General features: G+C 54.1%; 1 protein-coding gene across 1 annotated transcript in view; it reads left to right on the top strand.

Moving 5' to 3' along the window:
• The window catches only part of ITGA3 (integrin subunit alpha 3), a gene marked incomplete at its 5' end in the record, with an annotated part of 30,478 nt that extends 9,840 nt beyond the window's left edge, over nt 1-20,638 (top strand). The window contains 22 exons of the mRNA XM_080827424.1: nt 297-546; nt 2,057-2,143; nt 2,527-2,734; nt 3,185-3,381; nt 5,044-5,132; nt 5,260-5,396; nt 5,560-5,646; nt 6,801-6,868; nt 6,940-7,076; nt 7,696-7,845; nt 7,942-8,039; nt 8,391-8,538; nt 8,803-8,871; nt 9,933-10,012; nt 10,122-10,199; nt 10,734-10,836; nt 10,977-11,159; nt 11,360-11,482; nt 12,253-12,366; nt 13,333-13,431; nt 16,298-16,423; nt 17,692-20,638. Of these exons, the coding sequence (XP_080683550.1) occupies nt 297-546; nt 2,057-2,143; nt 2,527-2,734; nt 3,185-3,381; nt 5,044-5,132; nt 5,260-5,396; nt 5,560-5,646; nt 6,801-6,868; nt 6,940-7,076; nt 7,696-7,845; nt 7,942-8,039; nt 8,391-8,538; nt 8,803-8,871; nt 9,933-10,012; nt 10,122-10,199; nt 10,734-10,836; nt 10,977-11,159; nt 11,360-11,482; nt 12,253-12,366; nt 13,333-13,431; nt 16,298-16,423; nt 17,692-17,847 (2,787 nt within the window). The 3' untranslated portion in view covers nt 17,848-20,638. The remainder of the gene's footprint in view (nt 1-296; nt 547-2,056; nt 2,144-2,526; nt 2,735-3,184; nt 3,382-5,043; nt 5,133-5,259; nt 5,397-5,559; nt 5,647-6,800; nt 6,869-6,939; nt 7,077-7,695; nt 7,846-7,941; nt 8,040-8,390; nt 8,539-8,802; nt 8,872-9,932; nt 10,013-10,121; nt 10,200-10,733; nt 10,837-10,976; nt 11,160-11,359; nt 11,483-12,252; nt 12,367-13,332; nt 13,432-16,297; nt 16,424-17,691) is intronic.
• Between the last annotated feature and the right edge of the window lie 1,231 nt (nt 20,639-21,869).

Here is a 21,869-nt window from a genome sequence, read left to right as displayed (position 1 = left end):
TTAGACCCGAGAGCCTGGACCCCGCATCCCCTCATCCTTTCCCCTTTTCCTTTTGCCAAGATCTGTAAGCCACTCTCAAATCCAGGACCTCCTGGCCTTCCCCAAAATTGTTCCCACCCTTCAGAACAGATTTCCGAATCCTGGAAAGCAGAGGCAGGTCCAGGCGTCACTGTGGGATGGCAGAAAAGCTGGGAGACCTCTTCCAGCTCCTCCCTGGCCAAGCCAGCGGTGCCCAGGGCCGAGGAGACAGCCAGCCTTCGGTCCCTGCTGCGGGCTCAGGCTGTGTGTATCCCCAGGTCTGCGCCCACCGCTACACCCAGGTGCTGTGGTCAGGGTCAGAGGACCAGCGGCGCATGGTGGGCAAGTGCTACGTGCGGGGCAACGACCTCGAGCTGGACCCCACTGATGACTGGCAGACGTACCACAACGAGATGTGCAACAGCAACACAGACTACCTGGCCACAGGCATGTGCCAGCTGGGAACCAGCGGCGGCTTCACCCACAACACTGTGTACTTCGGCGCTCCGGGGGCCTACAACTGGCAAGGTAGGCACCGCGGGGGACACCGGGAGGAGCGGAGACCACCCGCTCCCAGGCGGCAGAAGAGACCTTTTTGCCCCTCTCGCGCCTCAAGCGCTTATTATGTTAATTAGCCTAAAACTACCCTCACAAGGCAAAGCTTCCTTAGACCCATTTTCCAGAAAACTGAGCCTCAGAGAAGTGAAGTCAGTTGCCCAGGGCCAACGGTAAGTTACGAAACCTGAACTGGAATGCAGGTCTGTCTGACTCTGCTTCAAGCATTGAAAGCCTTATTAAGACAATAAAACATGCTCCTGGTGCAGCTACTAACTGGGACAGTAGGATTTGGTGACACAAAGAGCGAGGGTGCCCCTCCTCTCCCACCCACCTCCCTTGCCCTGCTTCCCCGTGAAGACTACCGAGTGTCTCGCGGAGCCTCTGACTTATTTTAGAATATATAGATGTCTTTATTTTTTTTAAGATTTTATTTACTTATTTGATAGAGGGAGAGATCACAAATAGGCAGAGAGGCAGGTGTGGGGGAGCAGGCTCCCTGCTGAGCAGAGAGCCCAATGCAGGACTTGATCCCAGGACCCTGAGACCATGACCTGAGCCGAAGGCAGAGGCTTAACCCACTGAGCCACCCAGGCGCCCCTAGAATATATAGGTATCTTTAAAACACACACACACACACACACACACACACACACACACACACACAGGATCACACTCAACACACTGTTCTACTTTCTCTTTTCCACTTCTCGATGAGCTGGAGGCATTTTTTTTCTCATCCGTACGTAGAGGGCAATCTTTGGGGGGCCCGGGGAATATTTTCTTTGGATCAAGAGCCGTGCTTGTAAATGCTATGGCCACACTCAGACACTCGGGTGTCTGAGGCTCACAGCCCCTCCACCTCTGCCTCTCTCCACCACACAGGTTGTGGTCCCAGTGAGCCTTCTCTCCTTTCTGCATCCTTGTTAATTGCAGAATCAACAGGCAGAGGGAGCCCCGAATCTCCTCCTCTTGACCAACAGGTAGCCCAGGGCATAGTCATAGGGGCAGACTCACCAGAGGCCAAGGGCTCTGCTCAGTCCTCTGGTCCTGCCTCCCCCGCCAACCCCTAGTCCTTTAGAACCTCAGCAGGGCAGTAGGTGCCCTCCAGCAGCAGCCCCAGGGAGCAAGGAACAGGTGGACAGCCGAGTTTGGGGGCAGGACCAGGAGATAATGGCGTGGAGTCCGGCCTCAGTGTCTAGAGCGAGGGTAATGTCATTTCGTATCCAGGAGCCTAGATGACCAGACTCCAGCCCTGGCTCAACACCTGCTCCCTGTCCCTGAGCCTTGCTTTTCTCAACTGCAAAATGGGCATCGTCGTTCTACTTTACAGAATTATTAAAGCGGACATGATTTGCCAATGGCAGAATGCTCACAGATAAAAGGGGTTATTATGTCCTTATTGGGTGGGGGTGGCAGGGGGACCTGGACATGGTGGTTGAAGGGAGTGGTGATTTAAACCCCTTCCTCCCCCTCCTGAAAGGAAATAGCTACATGATTCAGCGGAAGGACTGGGATTTATCCGAATATAGCTATAAGGACCCAGATGATCAAGGAAACCTCTATATTGGTGAGTTGAGCTGTGGTGGGTCATGGGGTGGTGAAGGAAGGAGGGGGCTCAGTTCGTGGCATGCTGGCCTCTCACCTTCAGTGCCTGGTGGAAGAGTGAGGCCGCGGTGCAGGTGTGACTAGCAGCATTGAGCTCAACTAGCACACACTTATTGAGCACCACCTGTATGCGAGGCCTGTTCTGAGTGCCCAAAATGCACAGTCCCTACCTTCATGGAAGTCACAGTCTGGTGTGCAGGCAAGACTGGAGGCTAGACATCCAGGGTCCATTTTCTTGTCCAACTTGGAATAAAGGAATAGAAGATATTTGGGAAGTCTGGGGGGCAGAGTGGAAGGGGACCAAGTTTACTGGACTTTGACTGACTACCTCCCTACCCATCCTAGGGTACACAGTGCAGGTGGACAGCGCCATCCTGCACCCCAAGGACATCACCATCGTGACAGGTGCCCCCCGGTACCGACACATGGGCGCTGTCTTCTTGCTGAGCCAGGAGGCGGGCGGAGACCTGCGGAGGAGGCAGGTGCTGGAGGGCACGCAGGTGGGCGCCTACTTTGGCAGTGCCATTGCCCTGGCGGACCTGAACAATGACGGGTGAGGATCCAGGGACAGCCTCTGGGGCCCTGCGGCCTCGGGGAACGGCCAGGGGGGCAGGCCTGCCCAAGCCTGGGCAGAGCAATGGAAGGTCACGATTGTCCAATTGTCCGACTGTCCGTTTGTTTGCCTGTTCCTTACTGGGATTTGCATGTCGACTGCACTTAGCCTTGATGAGATTCTGGGTATTTCCACGTCAATTGCAGGACACCTGCATCTCCTTTTGTCCTTGTATGGTTCTCAGGGATGTGGATTGTCTGGGTGTGATCTGCGCTCCCTGTCTTTTCTGTGACGTGTGTCTTCTATCAGACAGGTCCTGTTGGCATTGCCACGTCCTTCCCAGGAGCCACGGCCAGAGATGCCATTTGTATAGCCTTGGACCCTGATGCAGTTGTGCCCACTAAACAAGAGTTGTGTGGTCCCATCTCTCCCTCCTTCTCTCCCGTGCAGGTGGCAGGACCTCCTGGTGGGCGCCCCATACTACTTTGAGCGGAAAGAAGAGGTAGGGGGTGCCCTGTATGTCTTCATGAACCAGGCAGGCACCTCCTTCCCTGCCCACCCCTCCCTCCTTCTCCATGGCCCCAGTCGCTCCGCCTTTGGCTTCTCCGTGGCCAGCATTGGTGACATCAACCAGGATGGATTCCAGGGTATGAGCCAGCGCTCCTGCCCCAGCACACCCATGGACTGGGTGCCTACTGCATACCAGGCTTGACAGGACCCAAAGAGAGGACGGGATGGGGCCCAGGCCCAGGGAGTTCATGGCAGTAATAGAGAGAGGCCGTGCAGGGGGAGTGACCTGTGGTAAGCTCGGTGGGCCTCCCGGAGGAGTGGCTGTACCACTGGGGTGAGTGTGCACAATGGAGGGGAACCGAAGGGGCCCCAAGTGAGCATGGGATACTTGCTCAGTCTACCCAAATTTAGTGGATGTGGGGTGTTCACGTCAGAGATGAGTGAGGCTGGAGAGGCAGTGTGGAGAAGGGGGTAGATGCTTTGAAATCCAGGCAGAGGAACTGGGGCTTTACATTCGGGTAATGGCAGAGGGGTGGGTGTCCAGAGGAGGTTCGGAGGCAGGGATGTGATATGATAGCTTGGTACCTTGAAAGATGGTTCTGGAGGGTGATATGGGATGGATGGGGGAGAGCAAGCTGGGGGTGTTAAGGTCATGAATGTATTCTATCAAGTGTGGGATGCTAAGGGCTGGGACAAAGTGGGTGCCCCAGATATGGAGGATGTCCAGTGCTCTGCAGGACTTGGGGATCAATCAGATGTGGGGTATCAAGGAAAGAGACAGATTAAGGAAGAGCCTCATTGCAATGACAGCCCCTGGCTTATCTGGAAACCACTTTTTCTGATGACCTCAATTTCCCAGAACGTCCCTGAGAACCAAAAGGAAGGCAGAGGAGTCGCTGAAGAGCGAAACTCGGTGCTAGAAAGTTCAGTTAGCAAAGCATTTTACTGATAGGAAAGCATTTACTGATAGAAGAGCCGTCCGGTTTCTACTCAGGACCTACTTACTTTTCCTTTACATACTTTTCTAACAAGCTTGGCTTTCCGGTTACCTAGGCTTTATCAGATCAAAAGCGGTGAACTAGAAAGGGTTTAGTAAAGCTTAAGAAGATAATAAAACGTGTGGGGTTTATTTGTGGAAACAATGGTTAGAATTTTAAAAGTCTAAAATCTAAGGAATTTTTAACAAGGAAAGTGATAGTGTGCTTAAAATTACAGCCCCCAGTGTTAGACAGACGTGGACTCAAACGTCCCCTTTCTACTCATTAGCTGTGTGACTTTGGGTTTTCTGAGTCTGCTTCCTCCTCTATAAGATGGGACAGCAGTACCCAACCCCAGCAGTCTTGTCAGGATTAAAGGAGATCAGCGCTTGGTAACTACCTGGCAAAGTCACCAACGGGGAACACTTGCTTTTGTGACCATGCTGGTAAATGCCATTGGAGGAACCGGGCGTCTGAAGGGGAGTCTGGTGGAGGAGAGGGAAGGGACTGTAGTAAGGGAAAACACACACTGGGCCAGTGCTCGGGAGCGTAGACCTGCCTGTCATATTAACTTGCTGTGTGACTCTAGGTAAGTCCCTTGTCTCTCCTAGACCTGCTTTCCCACAATATAAAACGAGGCACCTGGGCTCACAGCGGTCCCGGTTTTAATCCTGAGCGGTCGAGCTCTGTTCGGTGATGTTCTGAGCGCTGCCTGGCAGTGTGAGGTCTGTTTCCTGCTGGACCCTGTGGCTTGGAGTGCCAGGTCAGGGAGACATGGGGCCCACAGGACTGAGGGTGACCTGTCCTGCCTCTCTTCCCTAGACATTGCCGTGGGAGCTCCGTTCGAAGGCTTGGGCAAAGTGTACATCTACCACAGCAGCTCCAGCGGGCTCCTGGGACAGCCGCAGCAGGTATGGGTGGACAGGAACAAAGGGGGCTTTACCTCCTTCCCCTCACCTACCCTCTCCCTATTCCCCCTGGGCGCCGCTCCCCAGAGCTCACCCTGAGCCTGTGCCCGCTGCTTCCCTCCACCCCCAGGTAATCCAGGGGGAGGAGCTGGGACTGCCCGGCTTGGCCACCTTTGGCTACTCACTGAGTGGACGGATGGATGTGGATGGGAACTCCTACCCGGACCTGCTTGTGGGGAGCCTGTCTGACCGCATCGTGCTGCTGAGGTAAGCCAGGCCAGTGGTGGATAGGGGCCTTTCTCCCCTCCAGCCCTGTCTGCACGGAGCCCCACCTCTGTCCACCTTCAGCACTGGGTCCACGCAAGCCGGAGCCCTGGGCCTGGCCTGGCAGGGGCCAGGAAGGAAGCACTGATGTCTGTTTTCTGTGCAGGGCACGGCCTGTCATCAACATCCTCCATAAGACCTTGGTGGCCCGGCCATCCGTGCTGGACCCTGCGCTCTGCACAGCTACCTCCTGGTGAGACTCTCAAGCCCTTCTCTGTGCATGCACTCCTCCTTATGTATGGGCAGGCCAGGAAGGGAAACCCCTCCCCTGGCAACTCCTGCTACCCCACCCTTAGCAGGTTGATTTCTGGGATAAGCATTGCCCCTTCCTACCCAACCTCATTAAAAAGCCAACTTCGTTGCAAGAGGTAACGGGCAAATACTGGAGGGGTGGGAGAGCGTGGTGGTTAGGAGTGGGAGCTCTGGACGGTCTTGTTCAAATCCCAGCTCTGCCCACTGCAGTGGTAGAGGTGGGCTCTGGGGAGGGAGGTCCCAGAGGAGGAGGGAAGAAGGAGACACTTTGGTGGATGGGAGAGAGCCTCCTTGAACAAATTATCTCTCCGAGTCTCAGATTCATTCCCTATAAAACAAAGTTAATAATAATAATGAATTTATGGGCTCGTTGTGATAATTAAATGAGATAAAGTACAAAAAGCCCTTCACATAGCACCTCGTCCACCAGCAGTGCTCAGAATATGTTAGTTGCTAACATGGTCATGGTAATGATGGCGATGACCCCGAGGCCTTTGTGTGAATGAGGCCTGGATCAGAAGGCAAAGGGTCCCAGAGCAGAAAGCAGGGGTGAGTGGGAGAGGATCTGGACAGCGTGTCCTGTACAGGACTGGGCAGGGCACCAACCAACTGATGACTTCAGGCAACTCATTCTTGCTCTCAGGGCCTCAGTTTCCCTATTGGTGACCTCTAACCCTGTTTTCTTTAAATTTTTAAAAAGATTTTATTTACTTTAAAGGGAGGGGGAGCTGCAAAGGGAAAGGGAGAGAGAGTCTCAGGCAGACTCCCCGCTGAGTGCAGACCCCCAACCCCCACAATGAGGGGCTCGATCTCATGACTCTGAGCTCATGACTGGAGCCAAAACCAAGAGTCGGTTGCTTAACGAACTGTGCCACCCAGGCGCCCTTCTAACCCTGTTTTCTATGGCTTTCATGGGAGGGGGGAGGGAAGAGGCCAAGGACACCCCAAAGCAGTTCTGTGGACCCCCCAGGTTTGCCCCTGCCTTTCCTCCTAAGGATCCCTATTTCCCCTGGCCCAGTACAGGGGTGAAGGCCAGGGCCTGGATAACTGGGTCCCACCGTAACCTCCCCGTCTGTGTCTCCCGCCTCCCAACAGTGTGCAGGTGGAACTGTGCTTTGCTTACAACCAGAGTGCCGGGAACCCCAACTATAGGAGAAACATCAGTGAGTGTGGGGGTGCGGTGGGGGGAGGGGCATGCTTGCCCAGGCACTGATAACACCCCATCCTCCCCCAGCCCTGGCCTACACGCTGGAGGCTGACCGGGACCGCCGACCGCCTCGGCTTCGCTTTGCCCGCAGCCAGTCAGCCATCTTCCACGGCTTCTTCTCCATGCCCCACACGCGCTGCCAGAAGCTGGAACTGCTCCTCATGGTGAGGGAGGGGCTGGGGCGGGACACCAGCTCCAAGATCTGGAGGAGGGAGGTAGACACCCCCCAGGTCAGGGGCAAGGGACTGGAGTCTCCCCAGAGACAGAGGTCAGGGAGGTGGACCTGGGAGGCCATAAGTCTGCAGCGGGTACAGTGCACAGAATGTGGTGGAAAGAGATAGGGCCTCAGAATGGGGATGGGTGCCAAAGGGCTCATCACCTCTTACAAAAGTGAGGGGTGTGGGACTCTTGGCTTAGTTGGTGTCTGGGGGGCAAAAGGGGCCCGTGAGTGCGGGACCAGCTCAGCCCCTCTCTAGGATATCTAGGTTGAAAGAGCTCATCCTGGGGACCCTGGGGATGAAGGGAGGCTCAACAAATCCCATCCCCAATACACCCCCCACCCCCACTCTGGAGAGAAGGAGTCCCATCACCTTGCTTGCAGATCGAAGTTGTAGGAAGGGGGTCAATTTGGTGATCGGACCAGAGGGGGTTCAGCTGTACTGGAGTTTTTCAGGGTGGGTGGAGGCTCAGCTCCTCCTTGAGGGTTCAGGTTGGTGTGAAGAGTCAACTTGGGGAGAGGGGAGAGGAGCGCAGTGCTGGGCTCAGCTCCCCCTCCTTCCCCAGGACAACGTCCGCGACAAACTCCGTCCCATCATCATCTCTATGAACTACTCTTTACCTTTGAGGATTCCTGAGCACCCCCGGCTGGGGCTGCGGTCCCTAGACCCCTACCCGGTGCTGAATCAAGCGCAGGTTCTGGAGAACCACACCGAGGTGAGTGGGGCCGGGTCCTGAGGGCGGGGACCTGGAGGCCCATGAAGCCAGAGGTCGCTATGCGGGATAGTTCCTCACGCCTCCCGCCACCCCCAGGTCCAGTTCCAGAAAGAGTGCGGCCAGGACAACAAATGCGACAGCAACTTGCAGATGCAGGCGGCTTTCGTGTCGGAGCTGGGGCAGCCGCTGAGCAGGTGAGCTCCGGGCCACGCTGATTGGCCAAGGGTGGGCGGGGCTTCATTGATGAGGGGCGGGGCCCTGCGGGTCTAGGAGATCCTAGGGACCTTGGAAGATCCGAGGGGAGGGGCCTCAGGGAGAGGCGCCCTGAGAGCAGGGATGTTAATTGGCCAGCTGGATGCTTCTGGCCTTCGCTGGCCGGGAAAGGGGCTTTCTTCTCCAGGGGAGGCTGGAGGGTGGGGCTTGGCTATCCCGAGACCGAACTTTATTCACTCAGTAGACCTGAGGGGCGGGGCCTAACTGATCAGGGGCGGGCCTGGGGCGGGGCTCTGGACTCAATCCCGGGGTCCTCCCCACTCCGCCCCCAGGCTGCAGTACAGCAGAGATGGCCGGAAACTGCTCCTGAGCATCGATGTGACCAACACCCCCAGCAGGGAGCGTGCTGGGGAAGACGCCCACGAGGCACTGCTCACCCTGGCAGTGCCTCCCGCCCTGCTGCTGTCTTCAGTGCGCCCCGTGAGTGCCCCCCGCGAGTGACCCCTAGAGGGCTCAGAGCCCAAGCAGGGCCCCGCGAGCGTTTACATCCTTATATGCATGTCATTTACATGTGTTCCCGTTAGTCCCGTGTTCACCCTGCTTCCCCTCGGCGGGGCTTCCTCAGGTGCTTGTGGCGGCTGTTAATGCTATAGGAACCTCTAGGCATCAGACCCAGTGCCACAGGGAAAGGGCCGGAGATGCCCGACTCTGACCACCCACGCTTGATTCGTCTTCTTTCCTCAGGCTGGGACGTGCCAGGCCAACGAGACCATTGTCTGTGAGCTGGGAAACCCCTTCAAACGGAACCAGAGGGTGAGTGCCGGCCACACCTTCCCAGGCCTGTGGGTCCCAGGCTGCTACACTGATGAGCTCCTTAACCCTGCTTCTGCCTGCCTGCTTCCCAGGCTTCCTTGAAGGAAAGAGCCAGGGTAGGGGACAGGGAAATATAGGAGGACATGGGGAGAGGCCCAGAGACTAAGAAAAATGGGGCCACTGGCGATGCACAAAACTAGAGCAGGTGGAGATGAAGAACTTGATTTTGCTGTGCACCTACTATGTGCCAGGCCCCAAGTCCAAGACTTCACACTTTTTTATACTGCAGTTCTCACAAACTTTTGAGGAGGTAGATGCTGTTTTACAGAAAGATAGTATAGGCTTCGTAAGTTACAGTAACTCAGGTGCCTGGTGGCTCAGTCAGTTAAGCGCCTGACTCTTGATTTTGGCTCAGGTCATGATCTCAGGGTCATGATCTCAGGGTTATGAGATCAAGCTCCCCTTGGGGCTCTGTACTTGACATGGGGTTTTCTTGAGATTCTCTGCCTCCCCCTCCCCCTCTGTCCCTCCCCCTGCACATGTTTTCCCTCTCTCTAAATAAATCTTTCTTTTTTTTTTTTTTTTAAGATTTTATTTATTTACTTGACAGACAGAGATCACAAGCAGGCAGAGAGGCAGGCAGAGAGAGGAAGGGAAGCAGGCTCCCCGCTAAGCAGAGAGCCCGATGCGGGGCTCGATCCCAGGACCCTGAGATCATGACCCGAGCCGAAGGCAGAGGCCCCAACCCACTGAGCCACCCAGGCGCCCCTAAATAAATCTTTCTTTAAAAAAGAAAGTTACAGTAACTTGCTCAAGGTCATGTCGTTGAAAGTAGCAGAGATGTCATGGACAGAGAAGAAGGGGAAAGGGAAGCTGGATGAGGCTAACAGGGCAAAAGTGTGGACACAGGTGGCCAGGAAGAGGCTCCTTGCCCAGAACAGGGGTAGGGGGGAGGCCAGAGAACCAACTCCCTCGAATAGAGTTCAGCCCCTCTCTCCCCCATGGCATCACCCCTGCCCAGCCCCACACGCCTCTCTCTGCCTCCCTGGTCCTCATGGCAGATGGAGCTGCTCATCGCCTTCGAGGTCACCGGAGTGACCCTGCACACAAGGGAGCTCCAGGCGCAGCTGCAGCTCTCCACGTGAGTGACCTCAAGAAGCCAGTCCTCAGCAGGGTGAGGTGCCCTGGGACCTCCTGCAGCCCTGGCCTTAGCTGACAGCTCTCACCTACCCCCTGCATTCCCTCCTCAGGTCAAGTCACCAGGACAATTTGTGGCCCATGACCCTGACTCTGCTGGTGGACTACACGCTCTGGGCCTCACTCAGCATGTGGGTACCATCCCTCCCCCAGCCTTGCTGTGATGTGCGGGGGCTGCCCTGTCCTCGATGTGGCTCCCAAGCTCCTCGGACACACCTCTCTAGGCCTAGTATCCTCAGGCCTCTGCTTCCCCTGGGCCACGCCGTCCCCTAACAGCAGTCACTATTATTACCTCCCTTGGAAGGCAGGTAGCAGTGGAGGAGTCAGCCATCCTGGGGCCAAGGTTTTGGTGTGGCCCTACCATTTCAAGAGAGCTCATTGTGCTAGGAATTTTACATACAGCAGCTCATCGACTTCCCACAGCAGCCCCATGTTATAGCGACTTCAGTGAACTCCATTTTACAGATGGGGAAGCTGAGGTTCTGGGAGGATACATAACTTGCTCGAGCGATAACTGGTACACAGTGAATGAATGCAAATGAATGCAAAGCTGGGATTTATCTCCGGTCTGCCTGATGTCCGAGGGGCTGGAGTTCGCCTACCTTGGTGCCCACCCCCTCTGCCAGGGCCCCTCCTGCAGACTCCAGCATCTTTCTTATCCTTAGAGTGAATCACCGACTACAAAGCTTCTTCGGAGGGACGGTGATGGGTGAGTCTGGCATGAAAACTGCGGAGGACGTGGGAAGCCCCCTCAAGTATGAGTTCCAGGTAAGGGGGCCACAGGGACCCTGGGCGGGGACTTCTAAGGCAGGGAGGGGCCTGGGGTCTGAGGGTGTGCGGGTTGGGGATGGGTGAGATAGAGGTGGTTTGCCAGGAGGCAGTGGCCCTGACACCCCTTGTGCCCACAGGTGGGCCCAATGGGGGAAGGGCTGGCAGGCCTGGGGACCCTGGTCCTAGGGCTTGAGTGGCCCTATGAAGTCATCAATGGCAAGTGGCTGCTGTACCCCACAGAGATCACCATCCACGGCAATGGGTCCTGGCCCTGCCGGCCACCTGGAGACCTCGTCAACCCTCTGAATCTCACTCTCTCTGTAAGGACACCACTGGGGGTCTTGCATTTACATCTCATTTGCATCATATCTCATTCGCATGCTGCAGGGCAGAAAGCCCAGTGTCTTGCCCTCCCTCTCCTCATATACCTTTAGGAATCTCCCTCTCCCCTAGCCCTTTCTGCCTCTCCCCTGCCTACTCCCACTCCTTCCTCCAAGACAACATCTTCCTCCCTCTTCAGGTCCCTGGTGACAGGCCACCATCCCCACAGCGCAGGCGGAGACAGCTGGACCCAGGGGGAGGCCCGGCCCCCCCACCAGTCACTCTGGCTGCTGCCAAGAAAGCCAAGTCTGAGACCAAGCTGGTGAGTGGCCAGGACAAGGTTGGGAGGGATCGGCCGCACCATCACAGGGCATGTGGGCACTAGAGGGCACCGAAGCAAGGGAGACTGGGCACGCTAGTCACCAGGAGATCCTGGTCTAATGGGGTGGTGTGACCCCTGTGCCATCAGGAGCCCCTAGTCAGAGGGAGGAAGACTCATCTCCTCCCTCAACGGGCATTCCACTGCTCTTGGCCTTGGGGAACAGCCAATCCGGAGGGCCAAAGGAAGAGATGCTGGTTTAATTCCCAAGAGCCTCATCTTTTTGGGGGTGCTATAGCGGCCCAAAATCTTGGACATGAGAGCTGGGGAATGGGAGAAGCAGGATGGAGGGGAGGCGGGGAGATGTGGGTGGTGCAAGGCACCCTCTGTTGGAAGGGAGAGAGGAACAGGCCTGGGAGGCAAGTTGAGGTGTAGCTGGGTGGAGAGGTAGGAGGCAATGTCCCAGGTAGGGGAAGGTGGCATGAACAAAGGCTCAGTGTGGGACTGGGGTGGGAAGGAAGTATCAGGTGCTGGGCCCCATTTATATGCAAAGGGACCAGATTTCATATCGTCTACATCCCTGGCATTCCTATGTGCTTCAGTGTGGAAGTGTGGGGGTGGGGTGGTATGCGTGAGCGGATGGGTGAGGTGGGGCCACTTGGGGTCAGCCATGGGTGGGACTAAGCCAGAGGAAGAGCCAAAGGGAAGGGGTGAAGCAGGAAGAATGTGGAGCCCCAGACTGTCTCATGTCCCGTTTCCTCTGCACACCTCAGAAGTGCGGCGGTGACCAGGCCCGCTGCGTGTGGCTGGAGTGCCCCATTCCCGACAGCCCTGTCATCACCAACGTGACGGTGCAGGCCCGAGTGTGGAACAGCACCTTCATTGAGGTCAGTGCCTGGGTCTGGATGTCTCTACTGCGCCCCCTCCAGGGTGGGGAGAGTAACAGGGAGAGAGTGAGGCCAGGGTCACAGCCAGGCCTCGTGCGGGTCTGTGTGCCCCTGTGTGTGCATGTGTCAGTGACAACATCGGACTTCACCCAGGAGGCACTGTACACCTGCCCCTTGTAGGCCTGCCGGTGTTAGTTTGTGCGTCTGTGTGTGGACGTGATGTCATGTTCATCTCCAGCCAGAACAACCTTCTCCCAGGAGTCCGTTCCCTCCTGTGTCTGTTCCTTTCCCACCCCCACATTGCTGTGGTGCCGCTCCCTCCTTCTGGAAGGCCAGCTCCCCTTCTGTTACCTCTGCACGTGAGCTCCTTTTCAGCCTTCAAGCTCTCCCGGGCCGCTTGACCACCAGTGAGGTCTTTGCTGAGGTTTCCAGCTGCAAACGACCTCTCCAAAACTTTCTCCGAAGCCGCACGTGCCGCCGATCATGCTCTGCTCTGGGTCGTCCTTACTCCCATGCCAGCCCCCTAGACCAGATTTTTTCTGCAAACGACGAGATTATCAATCTTTTCAGCTTTTGTGGGGTGTGCAGTTTCCGCTGCAAGTCCTCAGTCCCGCCACTGAGCACCAGCCACCGTAAACAATGTAGAAAGGAACGGGCGTGGCTGTGTGCCAAAAACATTTTATTTACAAAAGCATGTGCCGGGCCGGATTTAGCCCAGGGACCTGACCCTAGACCATGACTTTCCTTGTCCCTGCTGTCCCCCGTATCCGGCGTCGGACCCGATGCATGAATGATATGGATTTGTGTGTGCAGATGTCCGGCTCTCGGAGCCCTTGGAGTGCTGCTTAAAGATGCTGAGTGGTGGGAGGGTGCCCTGGGGAGGATGCTCAGGGAGAGGGAGGCTCTGAGGGGCTTCAGATGCTTCTTTGGACCCACCCCTTTCCCCCCATCCCACCCCCCATCTAGGATTACAGAGACTTTGACAGAGTCAGTGTATCGGGCTGGGCTACCCTGTTCCTCCAAACCGGCATCCCCACCATCAACATGGAAAACAAGACCGTGTGGGTGAGTGAGCACGTTAAGGAGCCAGAGTGCCTGGCCCGGGCATGGGGGCGCGGGGCAGATTTTCAGAACACCCGCACACATGTTAGCTACGTGGTTCTCCCTCCATCTTGGCAGCACGTGAGACTCCTCTGGAGGGCTCCTGGTGTCTGGACTATACCCCTAAGCCATGAAATCTGTGTCTGGGGAGGTGGGACCCCAGGTGGCATATGGTTATGAGTCCCCCGATGACTCTGCTGGGGCTTACTCGATCTGCGCAACTTGTCTGTGAGGATGTTCCGTCTCCGTGGAGACTTGAAAACAAAGTTCTCAAACTTGATTCTGAGTTACATCAGAGAGGGGGATAAAAAGGACAGAATTGTCCATTTTTTCATATAAAAGCTATAGTGGAGATATGGAGGATATAATATAGGAGATGAAGGGAGGGTTGCTTAAATGTATTGTGGTATATCTCCTAAAATAAATTGAAGTAGTGAAGGAAAGCTGGAAAGACCAATGGAACAGAAGAGATATTTACGTTACTATCCAGATGGCATTTTTAACCAATGGAGAAATTTGGATTATGAAGTGGTGTTAACACATTTGGAAAGTAAAGACAGACCCCTTCCCTCCCATGATAACCAAAAACTACACTGGAGTTAGATTAAATATTTACATAGAGGAAATAAAACTTAATATACCAGGAAAAAACTCAGAAAATAATTTAATAATAATCTTTAATTACAAGGAGAAGGAGTTATTTTACTACACCCAGAAGTTGCAAGGGAAACATTTGACCAATCAGATGGTATGACATTTTAAATCTGTATACAGTGAAAGAGAGAAAGAGAAACTAGAAGGGCAAACGATAGGTTGCTTTTAAAAGAGTTTCCAGCATGTATGACGAAGGATTGATGTATATTTTTAGTGTGTCAAGGTAAAGGGCAGCGTAAACATAAATAGGCAGTGTCCACAGAGTGAACTAGAAATGGTCACTTCAGTAGTGAGGTCATAAAAATAACAGCAACAGATTTTTTTTTCCATCAGATTGAAAAAGATTAAAAAATGCTAAGGCTGTCTGGTGCCGATGAGGTAGAAGGAAATGCTATTGGTTAGAGTATAAATGGATGGATTGTTTTTGGAAATGAATTTGTCAATATCTATTAGAGTTTAAAACGCACACTTCCTTTGATCCAGCCCACGATAATATATCTTAAGGAGCTAATAGGACAAATATGCGAATATAAGTGTACGAGGATATTTGAAAGCGTGGTTTATAATGGCATGAAATTGGAAACACTCTACATGTCTTTTGGTAGGAGATCGGTTCAATAAATTGTGGTACATTTTGAATGGCTATCCAGTCATCAGAGATTAGGTCGATCTTTCTTAATTGACATCAGGAGATGATAATTATAGCTGAAAGAGGAGGCAGGTCAGGTCGCAGGAGGATATGTGCAGCACAGAGACCCTGCTTATGTGGAAGAAAGGAAGTGTGTTTAACCTATGCATTAGAAACGATGGAAAGAGATTCACCAAAATGTTGAAGAGTTACTTCTGGGGAGTAAAATTACTGGGAACCTTTAGTTTCCTTGATATCATCTGTATTTAAACAAAAATAATAATCAAGGGCGCTTGGGTGGCTCAGTTGGTTGAGCAACTACCTTTGGCTCAGGTCAAGATCCCGGACTTCCAGGATCGAGTCCCGCATCAGGCTCCCAGCTCCTTGGGGAGTCTGCCTTTCCCTCTGATCTTCTCCTCTCTCATGCTCTCTCTCACTCATTCTCTTTCAAATAAATAAATAAATAAAAACTTTTTAAAAAATGTGATAATAATCAAAATAATTTTAAAGAAATAATAATGTATAGTCAGAAAAAATTTTCTCCCAATATATATAAAATATATCATATGTAATATAATTTTATGTTATAATAATATATTCTATAACATATGCTACATGTGTTATGTTATATTATATACAATATTGCAGAATATATGTGTTATAAAATAACATATTGTATATTATATATAATATAATGTAACACAATTGTATATATATTATAGTGTTTGATTACATATAGTGTATGTAATATAATTTTATATAATATAACTATATATATGTGTGTATGCATATGTATGTGTGTGTGTGTGTGTGTGTGTGTATATACACACATATATATGTGTATACACACACACACACACACACATATATCTCCACTATAGGGGAAGAAAAATAATGGTACTATATGCTCTTCATTCTTTGTTTTTTGTAAATATTTATGGACTGCTGGTTGTGTACCAAGTATTGTTCAGAGCAGTTTACTGATAGTAAACACATTTAATCCTCACCAGCAACCTATGAAGTAGGTATCATTCTCATAACCCCCATTTTACAAATGAACAACAGAGAGGTTCAGTGATTTGCCCAAGGTCACACAGCTAGTGAGTAGCACAGCTGGCACTTGAACCCAGGTAGTCTGGCTCCAGAATGCTCTTGACCACTTTGCCATACCATGAGGCAGGTATTATGATCTCCTTTATCAGAGCGCATGAAATGGAGATTCAGAGAGGTGAACTTACTTGTCCAAGGCCGCACAGTTCAAGATGGAGCTGGTACTTAAGCCCGGATGTGTGGGTTACAAACCCAGACTCCAAGCTGCGTCCCAGATCTGAAGCCGGTCCTCTGGGGCTGGGTCTGCACAGAGGGAAAACCAGAGGATGGAGGTATCTGCTGCTCTCAGTGGGCAGACAGGGTCTTTTTCTGGTCCCTGAGTGCCCCCTGCTGGTAGTAGGTCAAACAGCAGAGTCCGGGGTCCGCCTGGGACCGGATGAATGAGCATGGGGTCTAATGGGGCGGTCACAGGGCTGAGCCCCTTGTCACCCCCGCCAGTTCTCCGTGGACATTGACTCTGACCTGGTGGAGGAGCTGCCAGCGGAGATCGAGCTGTGGCTGGTGCTTGTGGCCGTGGGTGCTGGGCTGCTGCTCCTGGGGTTGATCATTCTTCTGCTGTGGAAGGTTAGGACCCCAGACCACCCCTGGGATTCCCACTCCGGGACCTCCTGCCAGCAGACCCTCACCGGCTCTCCTGTCATCCCCTTCCTCATTTCCACCCACCCCCACCCTTCTCCCATGTTGTCCCCACCTTCTCCCCAGCTTCCCATTTCACCCCTTGCCCCCCGCCCCCCCATCCTCAGCTCACCCACCAGGACATTCCTGCCGGGTTAATGGGGGGGATCTGCAAGCTGGAAAGGGGAAGCCAAAAGCTCTGGCTTCTGGCTACACCACCAAGCAGGGGCTGGGATCCAGGCATCCAGGCTCCCCTGCCCTAAGCCCCAGCCCATGAGTGCTGCTGGCCAGGACCCCCCCCCCCAGCGCCCCCTGATGGCCCATCCCCACCTCCTCCCCTCCGCAGTGCGGCTTCTTCAAGCGAGCCCGCACTCGCGCCCTGTATGAAGCTAAGAGGCAGAAGGCGGAGATGAAGAGCCAGCCGTCAGAGACAGAGAGGCTGACGGACGACTACTGAGGGGGGCAGCCCCCTGCCCCCGGCCCACCCTGGTAACACGGCCTCCGGGCCCTCTTCCCTGAGCCCCGCAGCTGGCCAGGGCCTCTGAATCTGTCCTATCTGCTCTTCTTCCTCATGGGCCCTCTCTGCACTCCACTCGGCCCCCCAGCACCGCCCCAAGGAGCAGGCCACCGTCTCCCTCCACGCCCTGGGAGGGCTCAAGAGCTCTTCTCACTGCCTCCCCCTGAAGATTTGGGGCCCTAAGAGGGAGTCATAAAATGCTCCCCATACCCTCTTTGTTTTCTGGGGATCAGAAAAGGACCAAGGCCAAGGCTAGACCCCATCTATAGGCTCCACAGCAAATATCCAGAGTGATTCTGCACCTCCATTTCCACCTCCAGAGAAGGAGGGCACTAGGAGAGTCCTCCTGGACCTAGTACCTTTCCTCCTCGGAGCCCCTCTGGGGTGACACGCTGGCCCCCCACCCCCACAGCGTGATCAGGGCAGACCGGCACACTTCCTAGCATCAGCAGCCTCAGTGACCGCCACTGTCTCCAGCTGCCTTCCCTCTCCTCTCTGCCTTCCTCAGCTCCTCCTTCCTCTGGGGCCGAGGGTGGACAAGCTTGCCCACCCTGTCACAGTGCAGGGAGATGGCATGTGTTTGGGTCAGGGGTCCTGGCTTTGAGGGCTTCTGGTGGGGGGTGGGGCTAGGTACATCTTCCTGCAACCTCGAGGGCTGGATGCTGATGCCCTTCCTTTTCTCCGCCCCCCCACCCCCCAGTGTGACTTCTTTAAGCGGACCCGCTATTACCGGATCATGCCCAAGTACCACGCGGTGCGGATCCGGGAGGAGGAGCGCTACCCACCTCCAGGGAGCACCGTGCCTACCAAGAAGCACTGGGTGACCAGCTGGCAGACTCGGGACCGATACTACTGATGTCCTCCCCGATCCCACCCCTGCTCCCCCAGCGCCCCTTCTATTTATCATAAGTTATGCCCCTGACAGTCCACGGGGACCACTGCCTTTGGCCGGCGCTGGCAGGTTTGGGCACACACACCCCTCTAGCACAGGCATGTGCCGTCTGACCGCAGGCTGCTCCCCATAGGAGGGCTGGGGCTGGGGGGCCCACCACCTGCGGACTATGCCGGACACCATGGATGGTACATGGACATAGGTGTTCCCGCCTCTGCCTGTGCCAAAACCAAGCCAAAGGGCCTCCGCCAGAGCCAGGAGGAAGAGGCCCCCTCTGTGGTGACCACCCCCACCACCATTCACACTGGACCCATCTTGAGCCATAGTCACTGGACTGACTGCTACTGAGACTACTGCTGCTGACAGGGAACCACGCACCAGGCTCCCCCAGCCACGGCTCCCGGAGCTCCTGCCCCAAAGAGCAGGGGCCCGCCTCAGGTTGCCCATGGTGGCATTTCCAGGCCCTGGCATGCTCAGACCCAAGAGCAGAGTGGACTAGAAGGAAGGTCCCCAGGACAGCTTTCCTTCACAGATCTTTGCAAGACCTCTCTCCTTGGAGGAGATGCCTTCTGGGGAGGAATGCTGTCTGAAGGAACAGAGACAGACAAGTCACAGGACAGCCCTGGGGGCACGAAGGGATGCTCAGTGGAGGAGGCGGCCCGTCCTCTGCTAAGGAGCTGTTGGAAAGAGAGAGGAGACCCCACTTCTCACTGGCCACTAGAATCCAGGCCTCTAGTGACCAGAGAGACCCCCAGCCACCCATTCCCCACCCCCCAAGATCATGGAGGGAGCGACACTTGAATGTAGGACAGGGAGGGAGCCCTGTCCCTGCCCCATTGGCTGGACCTTGCTCTGCCCTCACCGACCACGGGTAGGGGGCCTAGAAGTGGGGTTCTTGGCTGTCCTTGGCTTTGAGAGCCAACTTAGCTCTGCCTCCTCCCCCCATGGGCTAAGTCCTGAGGCCCATTCTAGAAGTTGAGGCTGGTTCCAGGAAACCTCTCCTGACCCCTGCCTTTTGGCAGTCCCCCTTTTCCAGTCCCTACCCACTTCCATGGTACTGTAGCCGGGGAGCTCTCTCCCCCTCCTGTGCCTTCTTTGTATATAGGCTTCTCACGGCAACCAATAAACAGCTCCCTGTTTGTACGCTCTGCTTCACCCTCCCTTCACCACGCCCCCCCCCCCGTCCTAACCCCTGTTCAGTCTGGTGAGTAGTGATGTCAAACAGCTGACCTCTAGGTGGAAAAAGGCAGGGGCAGGGATCTGAGAGGCGGGGGGAAGATGGATGCAGGACGCACCAGTCCCTGCTCTCAGGACGTCCTGATCTAAAGGATGGTCATGGACATCTAGCTGAGATCCAGAACATAAGGTCTGGGAAAACACCTGAGTAGACTGGATAGAATCCAAAATGGCTTCTTGGTGGACAGTGTGCTGGCCCTGGGGAGGGAGGTGGGAGGTGGAGGTGGTGGCGTGCCAGGTCCAGAAGAAGCAGAAAGCTACTTGGCTGTAGAAGCAGGTGGTCCTGGATAATGGTGGAGGGAGGTTGGGTGCCAGGGTCGAGAGCCAAGGGCCCTCATCCAGTGGCTGGATTCAGATAAAAGCCTGCTTTTCTGCCTCAAGCCCACCCCGAGACACCATGATGAGTAGATCAGAGGGTGAACCAGTGACTCAAGACTGGAAAGACTGAAAGGTCATAGTATTCCCCAGTGTCTGGGCAGGAGTACCTGGCGTTCTAGTCTTGTGGCCATTCCTCCAAGGGTGCTTCAGTCCCGAGCCCCCATAGCCCACAGCATTGGATCAAGCCCTCTGCTTCCCAAGGTCACTCTTCCCCACAGGCCTGGGAGAACAGAGCGGGGCTGCGTTCCCCATGACTTCTTTGTCCTAAATTGTGGCATAGGTCCTTCCGTCAGTTGTCCTCAAAGCTATGACCTTAGGAAGACTTCACTGAAGGCTGAGAATTACTACTCAGAGAAGCCTAGCGGCAGATCCTCAATTCAGCTGCTCTCAGAGCCCACAGACCCAGGCTATCCTCCCAGGAGCCCCTCCCAATGACTGCCTCGGTGTCCCCCAACTTGCCTTCCTGCCCTCTGCTGCCCCCACCAGAGCCCACACCTCCCACCCCTCACTTTCTGTGCTGGGCCTGCCCCTTTCAGGGTGAATTAATAGCAGAAGGTCCAGTTCCTCCGGGAAAGCCCCAGCCCCTGCCCAGAGGTCTCAGAACTAGAAATCAGAACCCCCAGGTCCTTTTCCAAAACCTGGGTTATTCACCCGGTCAGGAGTAATACTACACGTGAGGTTGGCAAAGCCCAGCTCAGGCTGAGCAGAGCTCAGGCCCGCTCAGCCCTGTCCTTTGGGGACACTTCCTGCTTAAGAAAAAGGTAGGATCTAGGGATCTACACATCCCTCTGGCCAGTTCCACAGGCTCAACCCCAAGGCGTGTGTGTGTGTGACACTGTTTATGCTTGGATGAGAACACAGTCCTCTCTCTCTCTCTCTCTCACATACACACACACATACACCCTGCAGTATAAGTAGTCATTTTCAGGACTGATGTTATACTTTTATAAAAGAAACATAATGGCAGGGGCACCTGGGTGACTCAGTCGGCTAAGTGTCCGCCTCTGGCTCAGGTCATGATCCCAGCGTCCTGGGTTCAAACCCCCTTGACGGGCTCTCTGCTAAGCAGGGAGTCTGTTTCTCTTTCTCCCTCTGCCGTACCCCCTGCTTGTGTTCTCTTGTGCTCTGTCAAATAAACAAACTTTTTAAAAATCTTGCAAGATTTTATTAAAAAAAAAAAAAAAAGTAGAGAAGCAGCAATGCCCACTTTATATAAAAAGGTCCTCGATAATGTCAAGCTTCTGGAGCTCCTTGGAGCTGTAGCACCTCCAAACCGTTCCCAAGGAGGGTCTTGGCTTTTGTGTCACTAGAAGGACCCATAAGGTGATTCTCCCCCTCTGGACACAGGTCTGGGTTGCACTTCCTGGTTCCCCTCCTGGTTGGATGAGATCATGTGACTAATTCTGGCCAATCAGTTGTGAGCAGGAGGGACATGCCTCAGTTCTGGGCTGAGACCATTAAATGTTGGGTGAGAGTCCCCACAGTTCTGCTTTCCTGATTCAGCTGCTGTAGAAGCCTGCCTTGAGATAAAATGTCTGTCAGTCTGAGTCCCTGAGAATCTCCCTCCCACCACCAATCTCCCTTGTACATGTAATAGGAAATTTGGGCATGGTGGGATGGGGAGGAGCTTAACCTCAGCATCATCTAACTTAGCTTGACTGAGCCGTGCCACTCCCATTATCACCCTGAGACAATCTCTGCAGAAGGGGTTTTGATCCAAGCATGGAGGCCACAATATAGAAGTCCAGCACTAAGGAGAGATCGTGGGCAATGTCCTCTCCTACACCTAGTGTCAGAGTTCACAGCCTTTTCCTCATTACTTACATTTTTTAAAAGACTTATTTATTTATTTATTTATTTATTTATTTATTTATTTGAGAGAGAGCAGGGAGAGGGGCAGAGGGATAAGGAGAGACTCCTCAAGCAGATTCCCCACGAAGCCCGGCACGGGGTTCAGTCTCATGATCTTGAGATCATGACCTGAGCCCAAAAGCAAGAGTCTGATACTCAACTGACTGAGCCACCCAGGCGCCCCTCCTTACTTAAATTTTGACAATAGTAATAGCTGTGAATGATTGATTATTTATTACGTTTACGTGCGAGGCACAGGGCTGGGTTTTTTGTTTTTTGTTTTTTGTTTTTAATCTAAGCACCTATATGCAACCTGAACACGGCACCCTCCAAATCATGAGTGATTTAATTGCTAGCTGGAAGGATGTTTGGTGGTCCTCCCTGATGACTCTGTCGCATGTCTGCCTGGTGGTCCCCACTCTTTTTTCCTTTTTTATGTGCCTCGTGCTGTGCCCGGTGCTGGAGATAGAGCAGTGAATTATACAGACACAGCCCTGCCCTCCTGGAACTCAAAGTCTAGT

This window comes from Martes martes (genome assembly GCF_963455335.1).
Source record: "Martes martes genome assembly, chromosome: 16".
NCBI lineage: Eukaryota > Metazoa > Chordata > Mammalia > Carnivora > Mustelidae > Martes > Martes martes.
This window is presented reverse-complemented; position numbering and strand designations above follow the sequence as displayed.